The sequence below is a fragment of the Nerophis ophidion genome, linkage group LG02 (genome assembly GCF_033978795.1).
Source record: "Nerophis ophidion isolate RoL-2023_Sa linkage group LG02, RoL_Noph_v1.0, whole genome shotgun sequence".
Lineage (NCBI taxonomy): Eukaryota > Metazoa > Chordata > Actinopteri > Syngnathiformes > Syngnathidae > Nerophis > Nerophis ophidion.
The window spans coordinates 60347403-60359902 of record NC_084612.1 but is presented as its reverse complement, the minus strand read 5'-3'; the positions used below and the strand labels follow the sequence as shown (position 1 = coordinate 60359902).

Here is a 12500-nt window from a genome sequence, read left to right as displayed (position 1 = left end):
ATACATGCCTTTTAAGTAAATATACACTTGCTGTTTTATGTAAAATTTGTTCCGTTAAAATCAAATTTGATAAAAATTTGTTGTAGAGGTTGCCCTCCTGTGGGTTCTTCTGACACAAAGATCCTTTTGTGAGCCCGGTAGTCTGAGGTAACAAGTCTTATTTTCATGGAGCAGCGTGGTTTGGCTTTCCAGCAAACTGTCTCTCGCTCTCATGCCTCTGCTCACCAACCCCGTGTCTCGTTCCAGTTGCTGCTAACAAGGGGCGACAGGTGATTAAATAAGTCCCAGCTGGGCAGTCTACTAACCTGCCGCTGTCTTCGAGGCCGGTCCTTAAACACACCACTCCGTGGCAGGCCCGCAGACCACTCCCCCTCCACATTTGTAAAAAGTTCTTTCTGCAAATTTTAGTTTGTACATTGTACATTAGCATTAAGCTAGCGGCATTAGTTTGAAGTTTAAGTACCCATGATTGTCACACACACACTAGGTGTGGCTAAATTATTCTCTGCATTTGACCCATCACCTGCCAACTTTTATGCGGTATGATTGTGTTGTTTTTTTTTCAGTTTATACCAAACCGTATTATTAATTCACCATGATTCCTACATATATGTGCACTTCATATGTATAATAATGCACATTCCTTTGTCTACTTAGTTTTACAGTAACTTCCAATTGAAAAATAGAGCAAATTGATCTATTTAAATAAAATTGATTACATTTTTTTGTAACATGATTTGTCTTTTAAGGGTGATGAGATGTTTTTCTTTGTAGATGAGGAGTATGGTGGCAGTAAGCCTGCCAAGGTGCGGAGCGCTCCCCGTGAGGTGAAGCCGAGGCGCTCAAAGAATTCACAGGAGGAAAGGTAAGCACTTGCCTAGTCTTTAGTGTTCACAGTTACAGACCATGTTTTTGTAATTGCATTTAGGGATGGGTACCTTTTTCATATTCGAACTGATACCGTAACAATTACCCATACCTGGGAATATTAATTTTCAGTGCTTTTTAGTAATCGATTACTTTGTTCGATTAATCAGATAAAACACACTATGGAATCAATGTGTAACTTAGGGAAAATAGTTTAAATAAGCAATTGTTCTGCTTGCAGTTACTTTCATTCTTTCAACATTGAAATTGTATTTTGCATGTGTATTTATTAAACAACGACTAAAACTCTCTGCTATTTGCCTCCACAAAGATGACAGAACCCACTCTGAACCATTCTCATATGTGCTCTACTTCAGTGGCTGTGTAGAAACTGTTAATGTATATAAAAAAAAAGTTCCGGGCACGCCATTGCAGTTTTGATTTTCATCCATCCATCCATTTTTTACCATTTGTCCCTCTCTGGGGTGTGGGGGGTTCTGGTGCCTATCTTAGCTGGGTAGATCCATCTTAATTAGTTATACTCATTAAGTGATTAATCGAAGTAACGTAATTAAAAAAAAGTTTTTTTATAATCTATTAATCTTTGCTACCCTTCTTTTGTGTTTGTAAGTGTATTTATTTTAATTAATAAAATAGTGTTTGCTGATTATAACCGTGCTATCCAGATGTTTATATATGGTTTTGCTACATTTCTGGGTCTCATTACAAGCCATAGTCATATACAGTGTACTTGTCCATGGTGTACCCTGCCTACTGCCCGAGTGCAGCTGGAATAGGCTCCAGCCCTCCTGTGACCCCGAGAGGAACAAGCGGTAGAAAATTGGATGAATGGACAGTAGTAGACTTCACATGCAGTTTCAATTCCAAGACATTAGATGGCAGTAGTGAGCCTTTTTCGTTGAGTCCCCTGTGCTGGTCTCATCTTTTGTTTAGTCCTACAAAGTGTTTATACTGTAATTACAGTCATTACTCTTTTACTGCGGTTAATTGGGTTCGGACATGACTGCGATAAACGGATTTGCGCGAGTAGTGTTGTTATTGATAAAGTGAATATTGTCGTAGTTAGAGAATAAACTGTTTAAAACCTTCAAAATGTGTTTGCCAATATAGTAGCCTGCAGTCTGTCCTATTGTAGGATACAGTACAACGGTTCCGTACTGGCACCGGTGCTTATTTACAAGGTAGTAACTAGACCGGAATAAAAAAAGCTACAGGTGCATTATTCCAGCGTTAAATGAACGCCGACTCATCATCTGGAAGTGCCTGGCGGTGTAACTGTAAACGTAAAATCTTGTAAGTAAAGTAGCACGCAGTCTGACACTCTTTTGAAACTTTATTGCTGATCTTAACACCAACAGCAGCCCCCATAACATCATTAACACAGCAAAGCTAGGCTAGCCAATATTAGCAACACATCACTGCCTCATTGGGCACCAATGACGGTTACTGCAAATGAGGATGCTTTCAAGAAGACATAATTTGTATAAATCATACATCAACTCAAGTCGTTTTTTTGCACATTCTCTGTTCTGTATTATTGCAATAGGTATGACGATATGTCGTAGATTTCTTTCTTATATTTTAATGTGTTAGTTATTTAATTTATATCACTGAAGTATTTTAGATACCAGTCTGTTCAACCTAAATGTCACAAAATGTTATGAATATTAAAAGTCAGTTTTATTTTGTTTCTGGTTTTTTTACAACAATTTACAAGTGTTTAAATACTGGGTTGGGCACCGTTCAAGTACCAGCACCGTTTTTTAAAGTACCGATTTGGTACCAGTATACAGTAGTTTAAAATGATGATACCCATCCCTACTTACCGGTAGCTCGGAGGATCCTTAAAGCATCATTGCTACGGCCTTCACCTAGCCACTTCAACACGGCCACTACGTGGAAACACTTCTTCACATCCTGGTTAATTCCTCCATGTTAGAACTACTCTGCTTCCATGTGCTGAAACCACAGGTGTAAGCTGTTTTACAAAAACTTGGTCAACTTAACTGTTGCAGCTGTTGTCTGATAGTCAGCGTTGTGTGTCTGCATTGTTGCACGCCAAAGCTGTTTTATTGATGTCAAAGCACATCGGGAGTACATCTCCACTTTGCCCGGACAGCAGTTGATAGCTGATAGCTGTTTCAGTAAGTTATTGTCCTTTTAAATCACTCAATTAAAAGGCCAACACAGATTTGATAGAGTATTTCCTCATCGTGTCCCAGTTGTACTGGCCAGGGGACGTTGTGGGCTACAACTAAGTACAATAATCTACAGTACAATAAAACATACTGAGGGCTTCTTTATTGAGTGAAATGAGTGTAAAGGTATATGGGTGTTAATTAATGTATAGAGGGTACGCCCTCGATACAGTTTTCTGCCGCTTGTCCCTTTCTGGGTCTTGGGGTTTGCTGGAGCCTATCTCAGCTGCATTCGGGCGGAAGCCGGGGTAAACCCTACATTATGGTAAACATAATTAAAAATGGGTCAACAGTTTATTTTTATGCTCTACGAAAATATTTGATAATGTTAATTGTGGTCATGTCCGGACCCAGCTAACCACAATAAACCAGGGACGGCTGTAATCGGATTACAAAGCGCACTCCTTACCCAGTGGCTTTAATTGAGCCATCTGCTTTTAAATTCATATTGAGATATTTTTAGGCATGCATTAACTAACAATGACAATTAAGATGATTACTTCACTCATAAATGTTTATTCATACTGTAACTGCGCTGCTCATTAGGCTGCTCCAGCATAAAAAAGAAAACAAATGTTCACAAAGGTTAGTCAAAACAACACCAAATCTATCTTGGCGTACCTCCACTAAAATTGTAGCTACTTTATTTTTCGGATTACAAGTCGCTCCGGAGTATACGTCGCACCAGCCGAAAATGCATAATAAAGAAGGAAAAAAACATATATACGTCGCACTGGAATATAAGTCACATTTTTGGGGGAAATTTATTTGATAAAATCTAACACCAAGAATAGACATTTGAAAGGAAATATAAAATAAATAAAGAATAGTGAACAACAGGCTGAATAAGTGTACGTTATATGACTCATAAATAACCAACTGAGAAGGTGCCTGGTATGTTAACGTAACATATTATGGTAAGAGTCATTCAAATAACTATAACATATAGAACATGCTATACGTTTACCAAACAATCTGTCACTCCTAATCGATAAATCCGATGAAATCTTCGTCCTCGATGTCGCTTCTAAACAACTCTGCCAACTTCAAAGGTATGCGCCGCTTCCTCTTGTCGCTTTCTGCTGCATATTTCACTATGTCCAGCTTGTAATCTGCAGTACATGATCTCCTTTTCGGTGCCATTTTTGTTTAGCCCTTCTCAGTTTTTATAAGTTACCGTATATTCCATGACCCACAATGCACTTCTGCCTTGACCCCTATTGGTTTACGTGTATGTGACGATTGCTGATGTGTGTGTGCAGATTGCTGACATTTTCTACGTCTCTTCCGCGAATTAGATAATATTATTTGATATTTTGTAATCTGCAGTACATGATTTCCTTTTCGGTGCCAATTTGTTCAACCCTTCTTAGTTTTTATAAGTTACCGCCAACGATGAAATGATCCATTTTAATAGCTACGGCAGTAGCATATAGCAGTTAGCATTCTATGACCCACAATGCATTTCTGCCATAACCCTACCCTGCCGAATTCTTATTGGTTGACGTGTATGTGACGATTGCTGACATTTTCTACGTCCCTTCCGCGAATTAGATAAATAATAATATTTGATATTTTGTAATCTGCAGTACATGATTTCCTTTTCGGTGCCATTTTTGTTCAGCCCTTCTCAGTTTTTATAAGTTACCGCCAACGATGAAATGATCCATTTTAAAAGCTACGGCAGTAGCATATAGCAGTTAGCATTCCATGACCCACAATGCACTTCTGCCATGACCCCACCCCGCCGAATTCTTATTGGTTGATGTGTATGTGACGATTGCTGATGTGTGTGTGACGATTGCTGACATTTTCTTTGTCTCTTCCACGAATGAGATAAATAATATTATTTTATATTTTATGGTAATGTGTTAATCATTTAACACACAGGTCGCTCCGGAGTATATGTCGCTTCCCGGCCAAACTATGAAAAAAAACTGCTACTTATTGTCCGAAAAATACGGTACTATTCTGGCTATTTTACACACAACTTCGCCTCTCTTTTGTTAGCTATCCAGCTAACAAGGTAACCAGCTTTCTGACTTACTTTAAATGTTCCCACATTACAGATGTTGTGCCTTGAAATTCCATCAAGGTTTGCTTTACAAATCAAGCAAGTTTTCCGTGTCTTAGACATGTTGAATTAGATTTTTTTTTTTGGCAGTAGCCACAGCCATTTTTCTTTTCCTGTTGCTTGTCAGTCATTGGTTACCCTGAAATGCGCATGAAAACATACGAGTTACGACATTACTATTGTCACCAAATGATTTTATTGACAAAATTTGGTGTCAATTTGTTTTTTTTTATCAAGGAATCGTTGCAACCATACTACTTAGTGATTTTAAACACAAGTTAACAGTGTATTGTTTTTCTTGGGGAAAATAAAGTGTATCACAATAGCAGAAGCAACCTGTTACCATTCAGTCCATTTCACTTTTGTTTACTTTTCTATATTATAGACATTGGTTATAGATGATGTTCTTATAGATGATTGTTTTCTTCTATAACAAGTCATTATTTTGTTACCAGTGAGGACTCGGAGGATAAGATCGCCAAATCTAAAAATGACTCGGCGGGTAAGACCCATCTAGACGCTGCACATCAGCAACTAATGAGAAGGTTTGGAGGTATGACTGACCTGTTCTTGCAGAGGACTTTGGAAGTGAGGAAGAAGAGAATGAATTTGCAGAGGAAGGGGAGGAGGAAGAGGAGGAAGATGGAGGAAGTGACTACGAAGAAAAGAAAGCAAAAAAAGGAAAGAAGCCCAAGGTAGAGAAGCCCAGCAGGAAGACACCAAAAAGAAAGCGGAGCGCGGGTGAGTTTATTAAATATGTTGCGTGTGGATAACCTTCATATAACATGAGTGAATACTGTGACACGCTTGAATTTAAAGTAGTGACTTTAGGTAGCCAGCTATGAACAAGAAAGTATCAAGTGAATTAATAATAGGAGTTTAGAGAAATAATTATACAACTCAACAGACTGAGCAGTGTTGCTAGATGGGAAATGACAAATTATCGTACCTGAAGTTCAAAATGAATGTATTTGATTGTAAATAAATGTTAATGAATGTTACATTGTTAACATTAATTAAATGTGATAGTTTTTGTATAGTAGTTGTTTTATCACCAGGCTACAAAAACTCAGAATAAAATGTAGTGTTGTTTTTTTTTTGTTGTCTCGTTAAGATGACAGTGACGATGAAAGAGAAGTCAGTCGAAAGCGAACAATACGCCAGGCAGCCTCCAAGGCCGTGTCGAAACAGCGGGAAATCCTTCTGGGTGACGGAGGCAGTGAGGATGAAGAGCAGGATGACCCAGAGGAAGCTTACCTGGATCGTAAGTACACCTGTGCAGCTTCTATCAGTGTGTGTCGGAACTTCTCTCACCACACACCTGCTTTGCCAGAGAAGAAGCCGCAGAAAGGTTTTGTAGTGCCAATTTTGTGACTTTGTCGTTATATTTAGCGAAGTGGAAGAGAGGAGTCTCTTGCATCTTGAATTTATTCCGTTATTAAATACAAGCCGTTGCGAAAGAATACGTATTCGACTCGTCAACAGAGACCCTCCTTTAGAGCCAGAGAGCTTGCGTGCAAAGCATGCAGAATGTTATATTTTTTGCTTTTTTCAATATTGCAGAAAAAAAGAAACTCTAACTACCCTGCAGGATACTCGTATTCCTATCTGAGCTAATACTTTTGTCTTTACTTCCGGTTCCGTTTTTCCGCCTAAGATCTCTAGCTAATGTAATTTCTTTACAAGTACCACTACACGTGAGAATGTTTGAGTGCCGATTTACATAACTGAGGCGTTCCTCATGGCAACACATAAAGTCCTCTACTTTTTGTCGGATACAAATTATTTTTTTTAATGTAATTTATGTACAAAACCAGTGAATTAAATAAAAACAGAATACAATGATTTGCAAATCATTTTAAACCTATATTCAATTGAGTAAACTGCAAAGACATTGTAGCTGAGATAGGCGCCAGCGCCCCCCGCGACCCCAAAAGGGAATAAGCGGTAGAAAATGGATGGATGGATAAACTGCAAAGACATGATACTTAATATTCGAACTGGAAAACTTAATTTTTTGGAAATATTTTTGCTCAATTGCGATTTAATGCCTGCAACATGTTTCAATAAAGCTAGCACAAGTGGCAAAAAAGACTAAGAAAGTTGAGGAATGCTCATCAAACACTTATTTGGAACATCCCACAGGTGAACAGGCTAATTGGGAACAGGTGAGTGCCATAATTGGGTATAAAAGCAGCTTCCATGAAAGGTAATTCACAAACAAGGATGGGGTGAGGTGTGATGTGTGAGCAAATTGTCCAACAGTTTAAGAACATTTCTCAACAAGCTACTGCAAGGAATTTATGGATTTCACCATCTACGGTCCGTAATATCAAAAGGTTCAGAGAATCTGTAGAAATCACTGCCCGTAAGCAGTAAGTGCTTATTTCAGCAAGACAATGCCACGCCACGTGTTACAACAGTGTGCTTTCATAGTAAAAGAGTGCGGTGTTAGACTGGCCTGCCTGTAGTCCAGACCTGTCTCCCATTGAAAATGTGTGGCACATTATGAAGCCTAAAACACCACAACGGAGACTGTTGAACAACTTAAGCTGTACATCAAGCAGGAATGGGAAATAATTCCACCTGAAAACTTTCTAAAATTGGTCTCCTCAGTTCCCAAACATTTACTGGGTTTTATAAAAAGGAAAGACTAGGGATGTCCGGTATTATCGGCCGATACTGTAAATGCTTTCAAATGTAACATCGGAAATTTTTGGTATTTGTTTCTATAAGTAAAGCGACCGGAATGAGAATCAGCACTTCCAAGTCCGAGTCCATGGTTCTCTCCCGGAAAAGGGTGGAGTGCCATCTCCGGGTTGGGGAGGAGACCCTGCCCCAAGTGGAGGAGTTCAAGTACCTAGGAGTCTTGTTCTCGAGTGGGGGAAGAGTGAATCGTGAGATCGACAGGCGGACCGGTGCCGCGTCTTCAGTAATGCGGCCGTTGTACCGATCCGTTGTGGTGAAGGATCTGAGCCGGAAGGCAAAGCTCTCAATTTACCGTCGATCTATGTTCCCATCCTCACCTATGGTCATGAGCTTTGGGTCATGATCAAAAGGATAAGAACACGGGTACAAGCGGCCGAAATGAGTTTCCTCCGCCGGGTGGCGGGGCTCTCCCTTAGAGATAGGGTGAGAAGCTATGCCATCCGGGAGGAACTCAAAGTAAAGCCGCTGCTCCTTCACATCGAGAGGAGCTAGATGAGGTGGTTCAGGCATCTGGTCAGGATGCCACCCGAACGCCTCCCTAGGGAGGTGTTTAGGGCACGTCCAACCGGTAGGAGGCCACGGGGAAGACCCAGGACACGTTGGGAAGACTATGTCTCCCGGCTGGCCTGGGAACGCCTCGGGATCCAGGACACGTTGGGAAGACTATGTCTCCCGGCTGGCCTGGGAACGCCTCGGGATCCCCCGGGAGGAGCTAGATGAAGTGGCTGGGGAGAGGGATGTCTGGGCTCCCCTGGTTAGGCTGGTGCCCCCGTGACCCGACCTCGGATAAGCGGAAGAAGATGGATGGATGGGTTTCTATAAGTAAAATCTATGACTTATTGAAACGCCGCCGTGTACACGGATGTAGGGAGAGAAACAGATTGGCATTAATCCTTAAAGGCACTTCCTTTGCGTGCCGGCCCAGTCACATAATATCTGCGACTTTTCACATTTACAAGTTAATGCAAGGCGTACTTGTTCAACAGCCATACAGGTCACACTGAGGGTGGTTGTATAAACAACTTTAACACTGTTACAAATATGTGCCACACTGGGAGAGCATGTCCCAAATTCCAGGCTGCTGTTTTGAGGCATGTTAAAAAAAAAGAATGCACTTTGTGACTTTAATAATAAATATGGCAGTGGCATGTTGGCATTTTTCCATAACTTGAGTTGATTTATTTTGGAAAACCTTGTTACATTGTTTAATGCATTCAGCGGGGCATCACAACAAAATTGGGCATAATAATGTGTTAATTCCACGACTGTATATATCGGTATCGGTTGATATCGGTAATTAAGAGTTGGACAATATCGGAATATCGGATATCGGTAAAAAAGCCATTATCGGACATTTCTAGGAAAGACCATGTAACATAGTGGTAAAAATGCCCCTGTCCAACTTTTTTGCAATGTGTTGCTGTCATTAAATTCTAAGTTAATGATTATTTGCATGTAGTTTGTCAGTTGGAACATTAAATGTCTTGTCTTTGGAGTCTATTCAATTGAATATAAGTTGGAGGATTTGCAAATCATTGTATTCTGTTTTTATTTACAAATTACACATTGTGCCAACTTCACTGGTTTTTGGGTTTTGTAACTAAGGTGTTGCTGTAGTTTTTGTTTTTTTTTACTTCAGATGCAATCTGTAGTATTTTTTTGTATCTACTTATTTAGTTATACTAGTGGTGTTCCTTAAGGTTCTATTCTCGGTCTTCTCTTATTCATCATTTGAGCTATTCAACTGCTGGCCTCGTGAGTTCACTTCCAAAAACTTTTGAAAGGCATGCATTTTAGCAGCAGATTCTTAGAACGACTAAAGTGTGGTCATAGAGAGGATCTTCGACTTGCTTTTTTGCAAAATGTCCATAAAAACAGCCGCATGTTCCTGTAACTCTGACAAAAATATAAATAGGCCAAAATAAAACGCCCACTGGAGAGGTCACTGGTTCTTATGAATGTACAAAATAAATGAGTAGAAGTTTGGCTGGCCCCCCGGTTCTTTACCTTCTGGAAATGTGGCCCCAAACCAATTCCGTTGAATATCACTGGTCTAAGCCTTCTGGTTAATGTGGTATATAAACCATTAGCGACACTCACATCTTTACTACCTTTTTTTTTTTTTTTAAATGAATTTATTTTTAAACTTAAGGCAGTTAAAAACAAATGTTAATTAGCAAAAAGCCTGCATTAACAGGACTGTGATGATGAGGTGTGATGATAGTCTCATCGCTCTTTTACCAACAAAAATGACTGCGACAGATCATTCTAAACAGTTCACAAATGCTCTTAACATGCGAGGATAAATGTGTTTGAACGAGGGCTGGGCGATATGGCCTTTTTTTAATATCTCAATATTTTTAGGCCACGTCACGATACACGATATAAATCTCGATATTTTGCCTTAGCCTTGAATGAACACTTGATGCAAATAATCACAGCAGTATGATGATTCTGTGTCTACATTAAAACTTTTGTTCATACTGCATTAATATATGCTCATTATAAACTTTCATGCAGAGAGGGAAATCACAACTAAGTCAATTGACCAAAACTGTATTTATTTAACAGTTATTAAGCAGTGGCGCAAAACATGTCATTTCAAAACAGAAAGTGCAAGATTGTCAGAGTCATTTTAAAACAGAGCTATTAGTGCACTTTTGTGCATGATGTCACTAAGATGACATATCAAAACAAATCAATTCAAATCAACTTTATTTATAGAGCACATTTGAAATTTGCCACAGGGGTAGCCAAAGTGCTGTACACTGGGCAGGTTAAAAGATAATACGAGAACCGAGCAAACACAAACAGAACATGATAAAAAATAAATAAATAAAACATAAAAACAGGTTCACAGCAGGTGTATTATGGGGCGCCATTGCAGGATGGATATCATTCAGTGTTAAAAGCCATGGAATAAAAGTATGTTTTTAAGAGAGATTTGAAAACAGGAAGAGAGGACGCTTTTCTAACGCTCAGAGGTAGGTCGTTCCAGAGCTTGGGAGCAGCAGCGGCAAAGGCTCTGTCACCTCTAAGCTTCAGCCTTGTGTCAGAAACCGATCGGCTGATTTTAGGGATTGGGTGGGGCAGTAAGGCTGAAGGAGGTTGGAGAGATATGTTGGCGCGAGGTTGTTTAGACATTAAAAAAAAAAAAAAAGGATGAGTTTAAAGTTGATTCTGTAACGCACAGGGAGCCAGTGAAGGGGCGCTTATATAGGGGTGATGTGCTCACGTCTGCAGGTCTGTGTTAGCAGACTAGCAGCAGAGTTCTGCACTAGCTGCATTCGGCTGAGGGCAACAATAAATTAGAATGTACTTTTTGTACAGAACGCCACTACAATAGTTAAAAACAAAGTGCACTTTTGTGCATGATGTCACACAAGATATTTACATAACTGTCAAATAAAAATGAGCTGCGTAATAGGTTTCTGCGGACGTTATCTGCTTCTGTTGTTGACTTTTTTTTTCTTCATACGGTGTTGATGTGAAAATAGTTGCTTCGGCATTTTGTGAGTGTGGCATTGGCCGGAGATGTTGATGCAGAGTTTCAAGCACTCATTCTCTAGCGGGTTACTTTTCAAATGATGCTACATTAGCAGTGCTGCTACTTTTTGTAACAACGCTTTTGCCGCATACATGTTGAACATATTCAAACCACCGCCGGATGATGGATCCTGTGCTGTTTTTCTTGGTAATTCATTCTTCCTCCATTTGTTACCAGATTCGCACTTTCTTTCTCTCGTATTACCACCCGCAACTCCTGTTAGTATCACAGATAACGTTACCATGCCCCTACCTCTCTGCTCCGCGGGAGCGTGTGACGTTGCACACGTGACAGTATGTGACGTATGTAAGAAGGTGCACTTGATTTACATCTCTGTGAGAAGGAGAGACGAGAGTGGGAAACGCATGTAATGTAATGCCCACAGCTAAAAGCAACTGCGTAAGAATGTATACTCGAATATCACAATATAGTCATTTTCTATATCGCACAGATACAAACCCGCGATATATCGAGTATATAGATATATCGCCCAGCCCTACTATTAAGGATATTTTCCTGATGCCAACAAATATTACCAAAGACGATGTGGTCATCCGTGTTGAATAAAGCACTTGGCTTTCCTGCGCAACAATAATTAAGCTTTTTAGTTTCTGTTATGAAAATCGAGACAGACAATACGGTGGATAGGACCAAAAATCACGATATTTATTACTAGGACTTAACATGACGTTAGTTTATTTGCACAAGCAGGTTTTTCTAGTTATTCTTAGATAAAGCAACCACGAAATAACTTGAACCAATGCGATATCTTGTCCTTTCTTTATGTTTATTTCTGCCCTAAAACATCCATCCATCCATTTTCGCGGGGGGCGCTGGTTCCTATCGCAGCTACAATCGGGCGGAAGGCGGGGTACACCATGGACAAGTCGCCACCTCATCAGAGGGCTAACACAGATAGAAAGACAACATTCACACTAGGGCCAATTTAGTGTTGCCAATCAACCTATCCCCAGGTGCATGTCTTTGGAAGTGGGAGGAAGCCGGAGTACCCGGAGGGAACCCACGCATTCACAGGGAGGACATGCAAACTCCACACAGAAAGATCCCGAGCCCGGGACCGAAC

At 40.1% G+C, this 12500-nt stretch overlaps 1 protein-coding gene across 1 annotated transcript in view; it reads left to right on the top strand.

The window, feature by feature from the left end:
• The window catches only part of nucks1a (nuclear casein kinase and cyclin-dependent kinase substrate 1a), a 46585-nt gene that overhangs the window by 25915 nt on the left and 8170 nt on the right, over positions 1 to 12500 (top strand). Inside the window, exons 3-6 of the mRNA XM_061887767.1 lie at positions 775 to 865; positions 5616 to 5662; positions 5737 to 5901; positions 6275 to 6424. Of these exons, the coding sequence (XP_061743751.1) occupies positions 775 to 865; positions 5616 to 5662; positions 5737 to 5901; positions 6275 to 6424 (453 nt within the window). The remainder of the gene's footprint in view (positions 1 to 774; positions 866 to 5615; positions 5663 to 5736; positions 5902 to 6274; positions 6425 to 12500) is intronic.